This window comes from Vidua chalybeata, chromosome 8, assembly GCF_026979565.1.
Source record: "Vidua chalybeata isolate OUT-0048 chromosome 8, bVidCha1 merged haplotype, whole genome shotgun sequence".
Lineage (NCBI taxonomy): Eukaryota > Metazoa > Chordata > Aves > Passeriformes > Viduidae > Vidua > Vidua chalybeata.
Genome location: NC_071537.1, coordinates 19,281,578 through 19,303,101, shown reverse-complemented (window position 1 = coordinate 19,303,101; position 21,524 = coordinate 19,281,578). Strand labels below are relative to the sequence as shown.

At 44.0% G+C, this 21,524-nt stretch overlaps 1 protein-coding gene across 4 annotated transcripts in view; it reads right to left on the bottom strand.

Moving 5' to 3' along the window:
• The window catches only part of PAX2 (paired box 2), an 87,591-nt gene that overhangs the window by 34,654 nt on the left and 31,413 nt on the right, over positions 1 to 21,524 (bottom strand). For all 4 annotated transcript variants that reach the window (XM_053949456.1, XM_053949454.1, XM_053949455.1 and 1 more), the window contains exons 4-5: positions 19,037 to 19,122; positions 16,820 to 16,939 (exon numbers count right to left, since the gene is read on the bottom strand). In XM_053949456.1, coding sequence (XP_053805431.1) covers positions 16,820 to 16,939; positions 19,037 to 19,122 — 206 coding nt within the window. The remainder of the gene's footprint in view (positions 1 to 16,819; positions 16,940 to 19,036; positions 19,123 to 21,524) is intronic.

Sequence of the window (21,524 nt, the reverse complement as noted above, 5' to 3'; positions counted from 1 at the left end):
ATTCTGACAGATAACAAGGAAATGCTGTGCCAAAGAACAACAGAACAACCTTAACTACATCTGACACAGGGAATATGCCCATTAAATAATTCCAAAACAAAGAGACATTCTCAGGTCTGGAAGCCACAAAGACACCAAAATGTACAAGTAGCACAAAGTAGCATAATTCATTACTTCCCTGGCTACAAGTGACAGAGAGAACTCTTGCTCAGAGTGGGACAGGACCATCTCAACAAATAACTCAGAAGTATTGCTGACATAGGGACATCTTTGTGGCACAGAAACATCTAGGAAGGTCATGAGAAGCTGTGTAGCTATCACACAAACATGGAGATACTGCTCTCTTTTAGGGAAGGGGCTGTTACCATCCCTATGACATGTCTGCCTGCAGTGTCGTGGGGCCCTGATCTCAGCTGGGCCCTTGCAGCTCTACCAGTAAAAATCACAGTCATAATAAAAGCGAATGTGACTGGCATGAGAACTGCCAGCCAGGTGACACAGCAGAACCCATCTAATTGTCAAACGCTCTGAGGGAAGCACAACTGTCTGATGCAGTGGTGCTGAGCTGGCTGCTGCAATGCTGTCCCTCTGCACCAGCAAGGCGACCCTGTCCCTTCTTGCAGCCTGCCTGCAGCATCCCTGCTGGGGGGTACTCAACTCAGAGCAGCCCTCTCCCACTCCCTGAGTATTTGTGGATACATGTGCTGCCCCTTTCCAAATCACACTTTTGTGTTAAGACTGCTCTTTCCCTTTTTCCGCTTTCTCTTCTCTTTTTTCCCCCTCTGATGTGTTCCCGTGTCCCCATGCAGCCTGGGCCTGTCAGGCAGCTTTCCTGTCCATCCCGGGGGGCTTTTCCCCACACTGCCAGTTGTTGCAGTTTCAAACTCAATTGTTCTCCTCGGTGCTGAGGCAAATGGAGTCATTAATTACCTTCTATCGGCTGGGCCGAGTTCAGAATGCGATCGATAGCCAGTGCTTGTCATTCACGGCAGCCAGCCCTGCGCAGACCCTCGTGCTGCATTCAGTGCAACACGAAGGACCCCAGCACTAGCAGAGCTGGCCTTCAAACCCTGGTTTCAAGCTCCTGCTGTGAATAGCAGACCTCCTGCATCTGTGTCTGAACTGAGCCCCAACCAAGAGAGAGACCGAGGACAAGGACCTTGTCCTGAGGTAGTGGGTCACATATTTTCAGATGGCCAGAATTGTCTGGTACTGATTTCCTGATCCACACAAGCTGATCCAGTCTAGCTGTCACAATGTTTCTAGAGACACTGTTTGCATCCTCAGTAATTGTTCAATGAATACTGTACTCCCCCCAGTAGGGATAAGCACAAGGACTGGCAGTCCTAATCTGGTGATCTTTTCGCCTATGTAACTTTCTTGTCCTACTAGTTAGAGGTTTGGAAAAGGAAGGCTGTAAATTTTGGGTTACATTTCCTTCCAGGAGAATTTTTGTGGTCTTTTAGACAGTGTGAAAGAAGATGTCATCTCTAGATGGGTCAGTTCTGTGTTTTAGCATGTAGTAGTGTTGCAAGAATTCTGAGTGCTTTGATTGTGATAACTGGTGGGGAGAAAGATAAATCTCAAATTCAGATGGGAAGGATGCTAAGGGAGTGCAGAATAGAGATGATGGAGCAGGGAAGGGGCTGGCAAGGTTCAGGAATGCATAGAGAAGGAAAGTTACCAGGGATCTATGCTGCAATGGTGAAAGAAGATACAGTACAAGTTCAGGTTATGTACAGTATCCTGCAGAAAAAGGGATAGTGGGACATAAATACTGGAGGATTATCACTGCAAGGAAGACCAGTAGCCTTCATGAACTCCACAGTTGTTCAGATTCCTGTGTCCATTTGCCTCAAGGGAATCCACAAACCTGAATTTCAGTATGCTAATTGATAGTACTGTGCTAGTCCATGTGTCTCTGTAGTTTAAGTGTGTCAGCAACACATAGACTGTGTGTGTTTCTTTCTTACATGCTCAGGCTTAAAGCAGAAAGGCTCAGAAACAATGGATTTTATGTTTTGAAATGAGGGTATAGCTCACATGAGGAATTGGTGAGTAAGGAAGGCTGCTCATGCTTATGTCATGAGTGCAGACACACTCAAGTGAGTGTACCTGATGGAGTGAGATGTGTGCTGGTGCCTGACAGCAGTGCTTTTAACACACGGGTTGTGTATGACTGAGTACCCTAGATGGAGCAGGGATGGGCAGTGCAGCTGGAATACAGGGTTTACATGAGCAAAAATGGCAGTGCTCAATGAGAATGTAAATGTAATGAATTGTGTGTGCAAATGTGTAATGAAGTGTGTGCTCAGATCTGTCTTGGATTATCATGGGAGCATGCAAAACGCATTTAAGGAAGTGAGTGTGTATATGTATATGAAAATCATATGTATTTACTACTGTATCTAAGTGTATGATTGCAAATTTGGACAAGAGCATCTGGGAAATGAAGTCTGCGTTGGCTAGTAAAAATCAGCACATTCAGCCTTACTGAAAATGCCAGCAAAAGCCTTTCCAGGTGTTAGGATGCAAGCAGCTGTCTTAGATGTGTGTAGAATATGTACTACAGCATGTGTGGGTGTGCAGGTAAGGGTTTTAGCCTAGGTAGTAGTGTCCTAGGTCCAGTATCTCTTACTAGTGCTATTAGGTTTGTCTGTTAGACAAATAGAAATGCAGCTGCCTCTAGGATCCAGTACACTGGCTTTGTTTACATTGACAGAGAAGCAGTTGGCACTCTCACCCAGTGAGCCAGATCCTCTGGTCAGTGTAAATCTGTAAGTCTCTTGCATTCAGTGGTTATACCGATTTACACATCCTAAAAGTTATCAGAAGGGTTATCCAGATTTATGCTGTTGTGTGTCCACAACATTGCCTTTAGTGTGGAGTCCTCGGGTACAGCTGCTGCTGCAGGGCAGCAGGGCTCCAGAAGCTATGCTTTCCCTCTGCCAGAGAAGGTGATGCTCTTAGTGTCATTGGCATGACTTAACTCTCTTCTCTCATCTTCCTAAGCATGTTTGTTAGGGAGCTACTTCTTGGCAGGATCCCCCTTGGTGAGCATATAAAAAAGGGTGGCTTTTGTTAGCTCCAAAGGACAGAAGCAACACAAAAAATTACATCGCATGCAGCCCTAACTATGCTTGTTTAGAGAAACTGCTTGCATTTATGAAGTCTTTGGTGCGGAAAGCAGGGTTGCAAATGACTGCATCAGAGCGACAGTAAAGGCCATTAATTTCCTGTTATGTTTTCCTGTGTTGGGGGCTTTATTAATTTAATTTTACACTGTCGAACAACAGCGAGCGCTGACACTGCCACACTTGGAGGGTTTTTTTTTTTTCCTCAAGCAGTGCTTTGCCTGACATGGAAATCAACACTGCTATCAGAACTGCTAGACACAAAGCAGGGAGCCCAGAGCTGGACTGTCACCATCCAGTTTCACCTCCCAGTTTGTGGGAATCCTTGAAATTCTAGTGGAGAGCACTGAGAGGACACCAGCATATAGACTCAGCAGATCTGGGTCAGACAATGGACACTTTAATGCACAGTCTAGAAAATATTAATTCCTCTTTAGACTGCTTGGTTCCATTGGCTTGGTCCCCCACTAACATGCCTCTTAATACCTCCTTTCCTTCTGTTTCCCTTGCTCTACACTTTCCCTTCCTTTCATTCCACCTATTTTCCCCTCATGTATACTTTTACTTTGACGTCATCAGTCAAAGGAGTCTGTACCTGCCCCTGAGCCAGATACTTGTGAATCATGTTATTGGAAGCTCTTCTGAGTCAGCACTAAACCAGTATTCAAGCAGAGTGTTTTTAGAGCTGCCATTTTTGACGTGCCATAAAACAAAGGCTCCAATCACTCAGAGTCATTAAAATTCCCATGGCATTTTTTGCAAGAGTGCAGACATTAACCTGGCTGTCCTGAACAAAATCCAGCCTGAGTGATTACCCACAGCATATCTTAATTCTCCTGTGGTTTCATTTGGACATGGCACAGCAAAATTTCACAGTTGATGCTCTGTATTGTTCAACATCTGCCATGGTCCACCTGAGAGTCAGCCGCATTTCAGTAGAAAATGGGATCTTAAGAATGGGAAGGTTAATAAACAACATATTATACAAGATGGATAATTATGAAATGCCGTGCAATAAAAGAGCTACAGGCTTGCAATAGGCAGCAATTTTCTTGAAATATCACCATGCAAAATATTTTTTGAATGTTCATTCCTATAATAACTGTAAACCATTACTAGAATAATTTGTCATCTTTCTGCATGAGGTCACATGAAGGCCATTATGGTTCATGAAGGAACCTATACTGATGTGACCTCTATAAAATGTATATTGTAGATATGTTGCAAACTCTAAGAAGTAGTCTCCAAACAAGAGAGGGCCCAGTCACAGGCAGCAATCAGTTTCACAAACAAGTGAGGTGTCTGCAGAGAAGACCCATGAGTATATTTGAGGATTAGCTAGTGAAGTATTGTTTTTTGTTTGCTGGGATTTAATAAAGTTGTCCCAAACTCTAGAACAGTTCTGATCTTCTTGGAAAGTCAACCCTTCTGTTCAAGACCAACCTCTTCTCAGACTAGATACCAAAAGCCAAAGCAAAAGAACACCAGGTAATTTGGGAAACCAGACATGGAAGTATACCTGTCCTTTATAACAGCCTTTTCTAGATATTTAAGAGAGGAGTAGAAGGCACTCAAGGTTTGATGGACATTTCATAACAATAATCACCTCATTAAGGTTTAATCAGATGTCTGCAAATCTGTTCCAATGCAGATTCCCTAGCTTTAAAACAGAATAGCTCCTCTGACCAAAAAAAAGACAGGGCCTTTTTTGACCTGATGCACATCCAAAAGGAAACCATGATACCCATGACCTGGCTCCTGTTCTGGCACTGTACTCATATGTGTTTTCCTGTAGCTGCTGACCTCTGTGGGAAGAGGCCTTTGTACCTTGGACCTGTTGGGATGCTTGGATGAATGAAGGAAAAGTGAAAGGAAAATGTGGATCTAGGCATTACTTTTAGCCCCCTTAACAAAACTGACATTTTAAAGGGCCTTAAGATGGGCATTAATTGCATTTGACACCTATTTAAAGCGTACTTTATTTTATCTGATTGATTCTTGGAAAAATCACCTTCAAAGAGCTATGGATGGAGACAGACAGAAGACAGGACATATCTGGTGTGTGCCAATAGATAGGTAGAAAAATATATCTGTAACTACTTCTTTCCAGCCAGCTACTACTAACAGAGTTATCCTTCATATGCAATATCCTAGAGATTAGCATAGCCTCTGCAGGCCAACACAAAATGCTGTTTTATCAGGCCTTGCTTGGCAGCTACAGAGATACCTGGAGTCCTGAAAGCATCATAAAATGTTCACAAACTGTATTTCTTTAATGCAAGGTCTGGTGACAAAATTAAACACACTGTTTTTTCTTTCTTTCTCCCCTCCAATCAAATTGCCTCCTTGCCCCTCATCTATCCAGTCAAGATTCTCACGGGCTAATCGCTTGGTGAGATCTTGTTGTTCCCCTGCGACCCAGTGAAACAAGGCTAGAGGATCTGATACTATCACTTAGGGAAGTAAAGAGTTTCTGCTTTCCTTCCAAACAGCAGGAGCAGCAGCTCCCATTTTTGGAAGGAGGGGTTTCTGTGGCCCTGACTGAGAACAAGGTGCTTAGTGTTTTCCTTCAGCACAAGAAGACACTCCTCTATAGGAATGATTTACATCTATGAACAGCAAGCAATGCTTAACGTTACACTGATGTAGACTTGGGAGTGCAGAGATAGCCAAATTAGGAGCTAATTGGTGCACTGGGGAGTGACTGTTGGGCCCCCTTGGCTGCTCGATGTGATCATGAAGAGAAAGAAAGAAAGAAAGGGAGAGAGCAGGAGCCATCCTCCAGCCAATGCCTCTCTAAAGGTTGGGATTCCTGAGGCCGCTTCTGTCTAGTGCTGTCAAGGTCAGCAGGTTCAGGTTCACTGAACGGTCAGGATGGTTTGAATTACTGGCAGTGCCTGCCGATTCCTCCGCTGATCGTGATCCGTCTTCCAGCACCAGCTGCGGGATGATGCTCCCCAGCCATGTGCTGTGCACGGTGTGGGGCACAGGGAATGTCAGAGGCGCAGATGCTCTTGTTAAAAGGATAAGTTTGTAGGAAGATTTAAGGACCCAAGGCAATGCTGAAGAAAGGCACATGCTCCAACCACCAAGCATGTGGAGACTGGGTTTCTAGAAACAGCCATTCTGATCCATTTTCCTTTTACCTGGATAACTGTGAATTAGTATGTACAAGTCTTTATTTAAACAACAGTGCTTGGACATTTTCTCCCCAAACACGTAGCTGTGTGACCACTTTAAAAGGCAGGATAGTCAGCATGTTCCTACAAGGAAGTCTGCAGAGAATGCCAGAAGGTGCTCAGAGAGCTGACTGCCAGTGTGCCCCACAGCAGGTAGTCTTGGAGCCACTGAAGAGAGCTCCTCAGAGCAGACAGGGAGAAGCCATGTCTGCAGAGGTATGAGTTTGCATAGCCAGGCTGCCAGTGTCACAGATGTGTGCCTGGGGTGGCACCAGTGTGTGGCTGAGTGTCTACATGTGTGTCTATATTGTACATGTGCCGTCCAAGCAGCCACAGCAGCAGTGATAGCAGAAGTAAGTATGTGAGAAAGACTGTGACAGGAAAGAGCAACAGGAGGGATTTAGAAGACAACGGGGCTGTGTAGAAGTCATGTCTAGTGTTTGTCTTAGATGAAAATATCTCCACAAGCGTCCTTTACCTGCTTTCAATGGAGTTGCACTACAGAGAAATCTGGCCCTCTCAATCTGTAAACTGAAGTGCTTACTCTTGCTTCTTATTCTGGGCTCTGTTGAGTACCTCTGTGAGTCAGTCAGCCCCTGGTGCAGTCATTCTTGTGCAACAGCTATGGATATGCAGCTTTTGTACTCACACCTCTGTGTCTGCTTGCCACACATATTTCTACACCTGTTGAAAACTCCGTGTAGGACTGAGAATGTAAGGGACTGCCCATACCTGGTGCCCATACACTGTGCCTCTTGCACAGCACCCTCAGTGCTCACCAAGACATGGAAGAGATCAGGGTTAGTGTCATGTGACATGCTGCACAGAAGGGAAGCCCCCATCTCCTCTAAGCTTAGCACAGGTCTTCTAACGAGCTCTGTGTGTAGCCTGCTCTAGGAAGTACGTTGTGCCTACTGTCACCTCTCTTCAACTCCTCTCCCAGTTCCCTCTTCCACTGCAGAGCAAGGGGCTATGGCAAGAAGGGTCAGAAACAGTGCCCAGTATCATGCTGGTTTACATTAATGAGATACACACAGTGTAATCCGGCAATGGAATCAGCTCTACAAAAGGAGGTAATAGCAGGCTGCCATGAGCAGAGCAGCTCAGGTAATTGGTTTATCTATCTAGAAGCAGTAGTAGCAATCTCTGCACAGAGAGAGTAGCAGTAAAGTCTCTTCCTTAAGGCTATTTCCTTTGTCTTTTCAATTGCTTGCACATCCATGTGAGATAGAGAGAGAGAGAGAGAGAGAGAAAGAGCTAGAGAGAGAGAGAGAGGGAGAAATGTTAATTTGTGAATTAATGGCTTTTCTCTGCGGAATTGTAAATTCAAATGTCACCTCACAGGGTGACACTACGCTGGGCTGCTGAGGAAGCAATGATAAGATCCCCCCCATCCCCATGCCGACATAAACCCATGCCCCTCCCCTCCCTGAAAGATAGCTACGAAGTGGAACATGCTACTTTTAATTTGCAGTAACACCACAGCAGAGGGATGCAAGAATGACTGCTTTCCAACCCTCCCTTCCACAACAAGCTGGGCCACATCTTTCCCTCTCTACCTCTACCTCCTTCCACCCCCTCTTCAACCCCTCCCATTTTAAACTGTGTCCAAGACAACACATTATCTCAACTCCCCCCACCCTGAACTAATCAAAGGATGAGCTAAGGGAGGGCTCTTTAGAATGGATGCCTCTGCAACCCTCTCCTCTCCTGCAATAATCAGGTGAATTAATGACCCTGAAGTTATAGTGAGCGCTGATACTCAGGCGTTGTGCAGTGTAGGGGAGAAAGCCTTCATTGTTTTCGAGCAGGAGGCGGGCAGCAGCAAGGGAGATTCATGGATGGAGATTGAATATGCAATTTTCTTTCACCTTGCCAAGAGCTGCCCCTGGGCTGTGCCTGGCCTAAATTTTTTTTTCCTCTTGCCATCTCTGCCTTATCCGGCCCTCCCACCTCCCTTCCATTCTTTCCAGAAAATTACCTTCAAAATTGATTTCCACTTTTACAAACAAATATAATGGGAACATGAGGGGGGAAAAAAATCTTGGGCTGTGATGAATTAGGGCTGTCAGGTGCTTCCAAGTCTCCTTTGTTTTTGTTTTACTGCCTGTTAAGTTCTTTGTTTTTCCAGCAACTGGGAATAATGCCCCTGCCCACACAGTCCCCATGGCCCATGGCTACCTTCACAGGATATGGCCAACACCTGATGTCATCGCTGTGTTATCCCTGCTCTCCATCACTGTGAGCAAACAACCACTGCTAACAGGCTGCCCTGGCCCTTCTCTCCAGGACACAACTGATCCCATAGAGACACTGTATGTCCCAAACTGCTGGTGATCTGGGTCCTACAGCCAGGTACAGGTCTGTTGATTTGCGTCTGATCTTCTTCACCCTCCTCCTCCTGTTTTCCCTTGCCTTATTCAGCTGATGGACAGATTCTAGCTCTCCCTGTTCTGACAGATCAGCCTGGGTCATTGGCATGTCACCGTGACCCATGTTTTGTCTCAGTGCCATGATGTCACCTTGATTCCCTGGTAGTATTGCCCTTATGTTTCATTGCCATGTCACTTGACCCCAAACCAGTGTCATGTCTCACTGGTCATGGCATCCTCATCCACTCTTATACCAACAACCCTCTAAAATACCATTTGCCCACACATTGCCAGCTATTTCTGATTCCTTTTGCAGTTGATCCTGTCATCCACTGCGCATTAACCTAGGGCCCTCATGGATTCAGACACCATGCTCCCCCTGAATCCTATACTCTTTACATCCATAAAAACATATAACAGTCACCTCCATGATTGCAGGCAGACCCAATGTAAAACTCATCTAAAGTGAACAAGAAGACCCAGAGATGCAAGCTTCTAGCAAAACTGGGGAGCAGCCTTTGCACAGGTAGAATCATGGAGGAGGCAGAGACACTGGGAGGAGTTGTAGCTGCCTGACTCCTGTTGACATGTAAGCTGCAACAACCACTCCCAAGAATTAATCAAAAAGTGGAAAAAGATCTAGCCACAAACTAAATACCCATAATAAACAATCAGAAAAACACACACTCATGGTACTCACGCAAATAAATGTAAAGAAAAGCTCTATGCATAAGTAGCACCCACAAAACATAGCAAATTAACATTAAAGACACAAGAATGAAAACTGAGACACACAGAGGTACTAATGAAGGTGCATGTCAGTTAAATGTAATTTCTGAATAAACTTACAAAAGTATATGTACACTAACTAAATGAAAACCTGTAACTCAAAGTAATTTCCTTAAATTAACATGTACAGAATCAAATCATGTAAACAAATACAAAATATTTACATAAATAAACAGCCTTTATACAGGCAAGAACAACCAATATGTGTATATATAAATATATATATATATATAACATACACACAAATATATAACCTCAAGGCAAATGCACATCTGTACAAACTATATACAGAAGTGCACAGCACTAGCAGGCTACATATTCATATCCAGCAACCACAAAGATACATTTATACTCCATGTATATAACAACACATACACTCAGAATATACATACAAATATACAACATTCACATATATGCTCAAAATGTGAATACAAATACCTCGCATTCATAAAAATACATAGCACTAATACTGAGCCATATATGCCCAGACATCCATATGATCCACAGTATCTATCCTCCTACTAGGCAATATTATACACAGCTTAACATACACATTTTCTAGGTCTCCACAGGCATGCACAAAAATATGGGTCCAACCTGCCACTCACCCCAGTACATAAGCACAGATAAGTAGAGACCAGTGATCCTAACACAGAAATACAAAAAACAAACAGGCATGCAGGATTTGTTCCTAGAGACACAAATACACAATCAGAGATGCACACAAATACAACTGAAGCCAGACCAGCTTGTCTTCAGAGAATACCAGTCCCTGCCAAACTAAGCAGCACTATAAGCTTTGGAAGCAGGGCATTCTGTCCAAACTGCTTTCTGTGATGTAAGCTATTAACTCTCCCTTACCTGACTTCCTCCCGAGCAATGCGTACTCCCCAAACTCCCAGCGTGTGTGCAGACACGCTCACACAAATACACATATCCTGTTTCTCCTGCTTACAGACTGACCTCCAGATTCCTGGTGCAGCAGCCCACGTTTCTGTCAGTACTGTGCTGCTTATTCATTGTCTTCTGCTTCATCCAGTTTCCCCCTCCTCTGTTTTCCTATATATACTCTCCCTTTTCTGACATCCTCCTGCAGTTTATTTATAGAGGTGCAGGATGAGTAGCAGGTGCTTTTCTTATGTCCTTCCAGGGGTCTTGCTAGCCAAAGACCTTCAGGAGGGAGAAGTGGGTGATTACTTAGAATAAACTCCCTCTTCTATTTATATTTTCATCTAGAATGGCACGGAGTGTTACCTAGACTTGTGTGTATAAACACAGTGAGCCTGGTCCCCTGTGACTGCTCCTGTTTGCAGAGATACACCATTGCTGCAAGCTGCCTGCCACTGGAAACTCAGCCCTGCTGCATAAAACAACAGTCCCACGGAAAGCAGGAGAAAGACATTGTGAGAGATTGTGAAACTGCTGTGTGTACACCCCACAACTCTGTGTGATGGTTGGAACATGGGGTTAGCACCTGAGGCAATATAACTGCATGTGTCTCCAGTGTCATTAAGACTATTGCTGACCTGCAATAAAGCAGTCATATAGAATAACACAAACAAGTCTGCTGTGGTGACAAAAAACACACTGTGAAACAATACAGGCTCGCCACAGACAGTAGCGCTGTTCCGTCACCTGCAGGGGTCCAAACACACCCTGTTGTCTTCAACAATTATTAGTGTTTGAGGACAACAGAAATATACCTAATATGCCCAGAGATGAACATACATCAGGCCGTGACACAGTCAAGTGGAATCACTTGCTCATATTCGTAGCAAACATATGCAGGCAGCATAGAAAAATGAATGAATACATTTCCCCAAAGGACAATTCTGGGCTAGACCTCTGCTCTAGTACAACTCCAGCATAAGCAAAGCATCACCATACTGCAGATGACAGCATAAGCACACTGTACGTTCTGAAATGACCCCAGTATACTGTAGAACACTAATATCACACTTCATGAAATCACACCATTCTGAATATGGTGCTGCAGTGACATAGCTGTATTGACTTCGTTGTCATGGCCAGTCTGTTTCCAACCAACATGTTATATCAGCTGCAGTAGCAACTCTATGAATTGCCGTGACAGCACAGTAGAAACTGCACCAGTGAACCAACAATTACCATGTTGAAACAACGTTACTGCATGCCGTGATGCAAACATACCACAAGAAACAATTCACATCTGCTCCTGTGAAAAGTGTAATGGCCTTGAGTGTAATGGGGCAGCAGAGCAAGCAGTGATACAGTTAATCTCATCATTAGTGTCACAAACCCACAACCTATAGTGATAGTTACAACAACAGGATAACCACAACCAAACTGCCTGCAAACACATACTGTGTGCCACTGACAATGACACAGTCATCTCAAATGTCATAGCTACGTCTCTCAAACTGTATTATCCCTGCCACTCTGAACAACACAAATGGGATCATACTTGCAGTGGCATACTCAGCTGCTGTATATCTGCTCAAAAACACATTACACACCTCTCTGCTCTGTTTTACTTTCCACTTGAAGAAAATTTTGAACTCAAGTCTTTAAAACAGTCTATGTCCTGGGGCAGTGTTTTAAAAAACAACTTTCAGTACTGGGACTGTCACAGATATCCCTGCTTCACACTCCAGGAGAAGGAGGCATTTTTAATTTCCCAATACGAAAATAAGATCACAGCAAGGTAGGAAAAGTCCCAAGCTAAACAGTGTCAAGACCCTGCTCTGCACTCAGAGTCCTCCCATTTGGAGTGAGAAAGAGGAAACCACCTGTAACAAATGCACTGATTTGCAGTAGAGGGTGTTATGGCAATAACAGTCAGAAAATTATATGAGCATCACCAAAGAGAAGGGCAGGCCTATCCTATAGCTCCAGGATTAATGGCACAGATGCTTCTACAGATAGTGGGCAGCACCCTGTTCAGCACAGCCCAATCCCATTTGAGGAGTATGGTGACCCATCTTTACTGATACACCTAACACTTCTTGGAAAACACCGCCAGATCTGTAGAAATCTTGGTGACTCCTCATTGTCCCCCTGCACTGACACAGCCCTGCATTACTAGGCATCAATGTAACTCACTCTCATCATCAAAATGACAAGTGAAGAATGGGAAGGAGAGACTTCTGCCTTCTCAGGTTTGCTCCCCCATCTCTGCTGGGGATTCCTTTACTGCAAACAGCCTGAGTATTATTGCCATTTACAGTAGCAATCACTCCGTCCCCTCCTCTCCCACAAACCTAGTGCTGATATTAGCACTGATCACACTAACAAGCCTTTGGGTTTTATTACTACTGATACTAATAATACTGGACACATTACGTCTGCTCCCACCAATAACAGGCTGCAGATATGATCCCTGCTAATGTCGATAATACTGGGGGATATTATCTCTGCCATTGTCGGTGCTGCAGATATTATTGCCAGTAATGCTGTCAAATACTACAGATACTGTCAAGGACCAAGATTAATAATGCTGAGAATGTTACAGCATCAACCTCACTGGAAGTTGAATCCCAAATGAGAATTTAGGTTTAGACAGGAAGGCTGTTTGCAGCCTATTATGGAAAGAAAGGGCCATGTCTCGTAAGAATGGTTTTGTAAAAATTGCTGAAGTTTCACCCAGCTGAAGATGCTGTGGTATGCTGGCAGCGGCTGGATATACTCTTTTCCTGTTATCTAATTATTTATCTGTATCTATCTATCTGTCTTTCACTTTCTCTGCATTTCTCCTTTTCTTGTACAGTGCTCAAGACTACAATATGAGTGATACTAAGTTTTTGTTAGTGCCTCTGCGTCACCCCAGTTCTCATTCTTTTAGCTTTAGTCAATTAAGGGGTTATGAAAAAGCAGAAATAGTTGCATGTTTTTCCCCTTTGTCCTTCTGGATATTATATTACGCTTCTTAGTCTGGCAATGACCCTGCTGAACATGGTTGGCCTGCCATCACAGAGCAGTACAACACTCAAACCATAAAGAGCCAGGAATTCATGTTTTCTGATGCAGCTTGATAGTGTAAGACCCTCACTGGTCTTGAGAAACTCATTACATGCTGCAGGGTGACCTCTGCCTTTGGAAGATGGTGGGTGTAAGGTCAGAGGGAAGTTATAGCTCCACTGGCAATGCCCGCAGAACACAAGAAATGGCACACAATGTGCTACACAAACTATGGTGAACTTTTTTAGTCAAATTATTTTCAAAATCTCAGGAGCCCGACTCTATCTATCACAGAAGACAGAAGTTTTGCAATCACTGGTTATAAACTGAAACAAAAGTGTAATTTGGTCTTAACAAGGCAAATCCTGACCATCCATTCTTGGCATTCACCTGAGGAAGATATATTGAGTTTTGAGGAAAGACTATGGCCAGACAATTCCTCGGTGTGACTAGTAGACACTCAGAGCTGCTTCCCAGCTAGCTCTCTCTCAATGTCATACATAGCCCAGGCCACCCTTGCGCTTGCAAGCCAGTGTATTTGGTAGGTTGGGATTCCCACTCTTCCCTCTAACGCCCTGTGAGGGACACACCTGGCTGTCAGTGTCCATCTCTGAGCCCACCTCATGCATCCGTCTGGCTCCTTCTGTCCAACTCGGGAGTTCTGCTACATCATCTTGACACATAATTATCTCTCCTCTTCTTAATCATCTGTGCTACTGTCTAATGTAGACACCAGCTGCAGCAAGGAGGACCTGGGGGAGGGGGTGTGCTCACATAGAAGCTTCTCTGTCTTTCTCCCACCCTGTTCTCCCCAGCCATCACAGAGGTTGCTAACAAGGTTTTCAGAACTGGTGATTCAGGAACAGCTTGGTACTTCCCCTTTCTGCTGAACTGCATTCCTCACAGAGGAATCCTTGCAGGAGAGCTGGTCCAACAGAGCGGAAAGAAAGAGCAGTGCTGCTTCTTCTGCTTCCTTGAGGGAAGAACCACTCCCTAAATGCTTGAAAAGTAGATGTGCAAAGCTCACAAGGGCTTTTCAATGTGAGAATAAAACCTGAAGTTAAGAAAGAAACTGCAAAAAAGTGTTCAGAAGCTCTGGGAAATACTGAGAAGGTGTATGAATCCAGCATGAATATGAAAGAAATATTCACATTATATCTCTTGACAAACTTTTCCTACTCCCCATCTCAATTAGAAACAATCAGAATGTTCAGAGCTACAGAGGAGACTGCCCAGGAATGAGTGCAGGTCACTGGCTTTGCAAAACTTCCCCTTGGACCCTTCTAATCATAGGAGTCAGGCCTGCAAATGGAGATACTTTTCAGCATTTCTGAAGGCCAGTGTGAGCCCAGATAACTCTTGGTTAGAGATGTTCAGCAGCTAGCTGGGGGTCCCATGTGAGCTTTGTCTGGGTCAGGAGCACAACGTGTCCCTGCAGCAGATATCTGGGATGGCAGGATTAAGGTTTTTATCTAAGGCAGTTACAATCATAACTGCCACCTAAAATTCTAGAGCTAAAGACAAGCAACATCTGCAGGATTGTCTGGTTGGTACCTTTTTGATTCCTAGTGGGATATGTGGGCACTTGGCCAACAACAAGGAGCTGCATAGTGTCACTTGCCTAAATCAAATCTGGAATGAATTAAGGACAGACACAAAGAGTTCTTACTGTCAATATATCATTGTGAAGTGTCACAGTCTTAGATGGCTGCTCTGTTGTTTCTGTGTTGTTTCTGTACTCTTCCAAAGAAAGCTCAGGTTCTGAGGCTGGAAGTGAGTGTGTAGCTGCATCTAAAGTGGGATGATCTTTCCAGGTATAGCCTGAATAGTAGCTAAAGCCAGACTGAAGAGCTTCATTTCTAATGAGATGTGGAGGCACCATGTTGAGAGATGGTGATCACCACATTGGACTGTATGAAAACAGGGATTCACAAAACCCCCAAGTAACTGCCAGGAGATCAGCACAACCATTAGAGAAATGTGTCATTCAGTTTGAAATGTCACTGTTTCCTGTATATGTAATGATGGCAAATGCTGGAAAGGTTTGCAATATTTGTCTCTTATTCCTGACATTTTTTGACTTTGAGGCATTGACTTCCATTGCTACACTTTTTTCTTAGCTGGGCCCTACTGCCATCTAGCTGGGAAATGGATCTTCCTCTAGGGGCCCAATCCAATTTCCAATGACATCAGCAAAGATCTTCCCACTTGCTTTAACAGAAGCTGGATTGGGTCCTTGCATGTAGTTTTACTTTGTATAAGGGAGAAAGAGAACATGATGACTGCCTTTTATTCTTGGGATTGCTATGTTTATTTGGATCAAAAACTTACAGATGTGAACCCCACCAGAACCAATACTGAGAAAATTACTAGCAAAACCTCAAAATGCAGCATCCATCTCAGGAGAGCTTTCTCTTCCCAGCACATATCACAGAGAACTCTCATGTTCTCTTGCACTGCACAGCACTGGGATTACAGCACACACAGCACACTGAGCCATCTGTCCTAAGAGGACTTTCCATGCAACAAGCAACACAACATACTGAAGTCAGAGCTGAACCCAACAAACTGGTCAGTCAGTATTCTTTAAAAAGTTCACTCCTCACCCTCAATTTTAGAACAAATCAAATTTTAAAAGACAGATATAAGGAAAAGTGTTTGAAAGCCACCGTAAGAGCACCAAGACCTTACCCACCCCTCCTGACTCAATCTATTTAGACCTGAGGCTTCAGCTTTTGATTAATTTCAGCATCTTTGCCCTGAATACTTCACAGCAAGTAGGAAGCAAAAGAAGATAGCTTAATACTATTTCATTACAGCCTTAGTGAAAGGTTTAGAAACGACCTTAGGATCACAGTACTCAGAAGACCTCCTTTCTGCTTTCAGACTGTTGCAAGCATGACAGTTCTGCTGTGGTAGATGCTACTCATTGAAAACTGGGCCCTTGTGATCACCAGCTAATGTAGCTCGTGGCGTATCACAGGGCAGGAACTTGTTTGCAAGGGGAATGAAAGACAACTCCCACATTGCTGCTGCTTCTCCAAGATGGCATTTAGTTTGAAATCAAGTGAGTCAGGGAAACCGTGTTTACCCACAGTTCAAAGTCCGGGCACCTGCTGGCACCTGGGGAGTTCAGTTCCAGCCGTTTCCAGCAGTGAATGAACTTGGGATCAGCTCCAGCAATGGAGACGGCTCTCTGCCTGCTGAGCAGATGTCTGGAGATGCAGCCTGTCATGAAAGGCCTCAGAAGAAGAGCATTCCAAGCCAGCAGGGCAGTGGCGGGGAACTGGTCTCTGTTGCTAAAACTGATCTAGCCCCTGGAGCAGCTGCAAACCTTGGCCTGAAATTGGAGCCTGTACATGGGGACAAAGAATATAAAAGGGAGGATGAGCTTCTCCCCTCTCCCTACCTTCATCACGTTTCCTCTTCTCGCCATTCGACCGAGGAATCCCCAGGATCCCGTTAATGGAGTAAGAGCCCACTGGATCATTGGAGGCACTGGAGACAGGAGGGGATGCTGTGCTGGGCACTGGACAAAAGGAAAAGGGAAAAAGGGCCATCAGGAGAGCAGCACAGCACACAGGGATCCCCAGCTGAAAGCTATGCATGCCACCAATCTAATAGGAAAGCCTGGGCACTAAACAGATTCCCGGTCCCTCCTGCTGAAGGACTTATTCTACTGTATCCCAGCAAAGCTGCATCCCAGCTTTGCTTGTCCACTTCTATACTGTAGCTTCACAGCCTTCCAAAACAGGGCCATTGAAAACAAGCAAGGGTATTCCATCAAGATAAACGTTGTTACATTCCAGTTCAGAGCAGACTTTCAAGGTAATCGAGTGACATGCTGCACAGGCCACTTTCTCTAGTGACTTCATAGTCCATCCATATTTTACCAGATCATTTCCTCTCAGCATTTTTTCACCAGGAGTGCATATGCTCTGTCCTAGGCAGACTAGCCTCTTACATGCCTAGCTGAAACACTTAGTGAAAAATTACCTTCTTAGCATAGGTTAGAAGCACTTCAGTGCTGGCCTATTAAATTCAGTTCCCTGCTGGAATGACTGGGTGATACATGCTAAGACCCAGACTAATGAGAATCTAGTGCCTTCCTTTTGTAGTGACCAATATCAATAGGCAAAATGCTCTGGCCACTTGGCTGTCCAAGATTGCTTGTGAATTTCCAATATATCAAAAGTGACAAGTAATCCAAATTAGAAGTGATCCCTTCATGATAATCAGGCCTTTAGAAAATAGAACAGGTAGACCTATGCATCCAGCAGGCATACCTATTGTGTCCCAGTGTGTCCCAGCAATGGAAAGAATATCCCAGTTCTCTTACAGGCCACTATTCATCATTCAGCTCATAAAGCATTGACCTGAAGCAATCAATACGTCCAACAGAAGCCTTTCAGGATGGAGCAGAACCTTTCAACACTCTCCAGTGTAGACCTACTTCCTTAGAACCTCCCAGAGCAATGAGAGACTCCACTAGAAGCACTCACAATCACTATCCCAGCTCAGCCGTTGCATTCCCTAGACATTGCACTACTGTTCCAAGAAGGAATCTGCCAGCTCCATCTGTTGTGATCAATGATTGCCAGTCCAGTGAGCAAGTCCATATTAAAAGGGCATCCAGAAATGCTCTTCCATATTGGCCCATTGTAATCCTGAATGCAGTTTGTGTACAGGACATCTACCAGCTCTGTCCCATGCAGATGAGCATTTTCCTTGTGTAAATCCTTGTGTAGCAGCAGATTCTCAATAACCAACAGAATCTAAAAAAGTCTTAGGCCACAAATAAGCCACCGTATTTCACAATATGCCAGAATACTGCATGTTTTTCCTGCTCTAGTTTGTCACTAGATAAAGCTATGCTAGCACGAGCAGACATATCCACCCCACAGCCCACAGACTAAAAAGTATCTCATCACACATCTAACACAGTACCTTTAAACAGACTAGGAGGCATTTGGTCATTGTACTACAGCCTCCATCTTCTGTTCACCTCAACAAACCAGCAAAACATCTCCCGCAGCAAAAAAAAAAAAAAAAAAAAAAAAAAAAAAAAAAAAAGCACTTTCTCAGTGAAATGCACCCATGGGGATACCTGACTGCAGAGCTAGAACAATAAAGAACTTAGCTGTGAGGCAGCTGGAATATCTTACCCATGTTTGTGTATTACTACCATTAAGAAATGGACCACTTCCATCAAAGGCAGAGAAGAAAAATTGGTAGGGGGAAAAAGAGAGTCAGAGTAAGGACAAGGGAAAAGGTGAAGACTGATGCTTAGACAGGACAGTAGTAAATACTTCTCTCTAAGTATTTAGAGAAATACTAAATACTCTATAAGGAGATGAAGGAGAGAGCATGAACGTGAAATGGACGTTAAGGCAGAATCACATGGGCAAACCCCTATTTTGGGCTAGTTTCTCTGTGATTCACTTCTCTGCAATGCAACAGGGGAGACAAAGAATAGAAAACTCTGCTTTTCATGGAGCCTTCTTTCCCCCCACCCCTCCTCCCTTTTGCTCTGCTTAGCATCTGCTTGTCAGACTTTGTTCCCTCAACTAAGCTTCATCCCCATTTCCACTTGACCTGTCACCACCCCTCATGCCAGTCTACTTACCAATAGTATGTCCTGGTGCAGTCACACCTGTCCCACTCCCATCTGGTGTTGGGTGAAAAGGTTGCTGAACTTTGGTTCTGATGATCCTGAAAAAGAGTGAAACACATTCAGAACTCAAATGCATCTTCTCTGTGCCTTTGCAGACCCACAGTCCCAGATACCAAAATCTGAAGGCTCGATCTGAGCTCTTGGTGCAGCAGAGTGGCTTCATTTGCCTTGTGGTCCTGATTCTACTGCTTTAATAGACCAGCTCTCAGAGAATCATCCTATTTCTGCTCTGTCGTCTTTATCCCGAAGTTGGGTATTCACTGCATAAGGGTGGTGTTCAGTGAGCAAGCTAGGATCTTCTGTGTGCTAACAGCTGCATTGTCATTTATGGTCTGATCTGTGAGCATAATCACAGTGCAGTCTTTGCAGCTAATAGAGACATTGCTGAATTTACAAATGGTGTAGCTTTAATTTTATTGTCTACCTGAAAAATACCCTTCTGACTGACTAAATGCTTTGTACTGTGGAAGGCTTGCCCAAAGCCCTTGCCCTTCATAAATGAGGTGAAAGCAGAAGGCATCTGTAGGGACTGGTGATGGGATATAGATCACCAGGGAAAAAAGGTCCATCAAACAGGGAAAAAATTGGTGTTTGTGAGGTGGTGAATGAACACAGCATGGGAACTCAAAAAGACATCACAAAGCTTATAATGTAGCTCAGAATGACAATAAACTGAACTGTAATTGTCAGTGCTCTGTTTCTTGTTACATGAAATCTTTCACTTCTAGGTCGCTGTTTTAAATCCAGCTGAGGTCAGTGGTGAAAGAAAATCACTAGTACCTAGTACCTGACAGGCAATGTCCCTGACTGCTGGCAGATATTGGGTATCTGTGAGTTGGGAACAGTGGTTCCACCAAGGAAGTCAGGAAATAAACCATGACCTGTGAAGGCCATGGAAACCAACTTCCTTTTTGAGATTAGAACAAGCCTCTCCTCTTTTCAGCCACTCCAGCTGGGGGGTGTAGGCTGCAGATTCTCTTCAGCCTGAGCTTCTGGAACTCTTGGCCCTGCATAGTGTTAGCTTTATTTTCTACCCAAAAATCTCTCCAGAAAGTGAAAGCAAATGGAAGATTCTTCCTGCCCACTTGAGAGCTTCCCTTAAAAATTTGTTCTAAAGAATAAGTTGGCAAAATTTCAAAGAGCAAATGTGTGGCTAGTGCATGCTATGGCATGAATAGAGATAGACAGAGAAATTGTGAGGGCAATTTTAAAAAATCACTACTTCTGAGAGTGAAGCCTTCTTAGGAAAAGAAAGAGAACATCTCGCCTCGGAATTTTAGAAAACTCTGCTACAAGCTTGATGAAGCCTGACCAGTAGCTGGAGTGCCTGGACATAGCTGGAGACAGAGAATGTCAAGGTTCTAGCTGAGGATGGAGATCCTGATCCTCACACCATATAGATCAGTGGTACCAGATGCCCTAATGTATAGTTGCTGAGAACCTATACAAAAAGTTTCTGAGGGCCTCAGGGCTGGATTCTGAGGTCATGCGATACGTACTGGGTGAAGAGCTAATCTGAAAAGTGTGCTACAGCAAATAATATAACTTTTCTTCTTCTTTTCTTTTTTTTTTTTTTCTTTTTTCCCCTCTTGTCTCACATTCCCCCCTAAAACCCCCTGAAGTGCCACTCTGGTTGTGTGAGTTTATTGATTTCCCCCAGCCCAGAGAAACAGAAAAAGGGGATGGGGTGCAGGCAAAGGGATGGAAATAGAAAGCTATAAATTATTTGTGACAGGAAAGCAATAGTGCCAGAGTGCTGAGCACAAGTCCCGTGTCACTATTAGATTCCTTTTAGCCTGATGACACTGTAAAAGAGGTTAAGTGTCTGATGGAATCGTACACCTTGGGGGCAGGGGCAGTCCAGGAGCAGAACAAGCCACAGAGAGCGGGTATATCAATTCTCCACGCCAATAATATTCCCCTCATTGATCGCAACACAAAGTTCAAAAATCTCATTATAGCTAGGCAGTCCTGGAACTTTTTTAAAATCAATAGAGTGATATAATATATGTATACTTTGTATAAATGTTTCTATCCATCCATCTATCCGTCTATCCAAAATCTGCCTGAGGGTGTCTAAGTTAACCTACACATTATACTCTGTTATGTTCTATTGTAGTGTAGCATAGTGAATGGATTAGAAGATTTCCCCTGCAGCCTTAGATGACATATTATAAAACGTCCTGTTAGCACTGAGGTGACATCAGACAGTTCCATTCATACTGAGATATGACATCAGATTTACCTAACATTTGTACTGGGGGATGGCACCAGACAGCTCAGCTTCTACTGAGGGGAACCATAAGATGAGTCTAATTATACTGAGATGGCAGATCAGGCTGTGCTGAATCATGCTGCATGAAAATTGCAAAGTTTCAAAAACCCATTTAGAGTAAAAACAGCCTGTGAAACGCTGCAGGTATAAAATGCCTGTCCATAA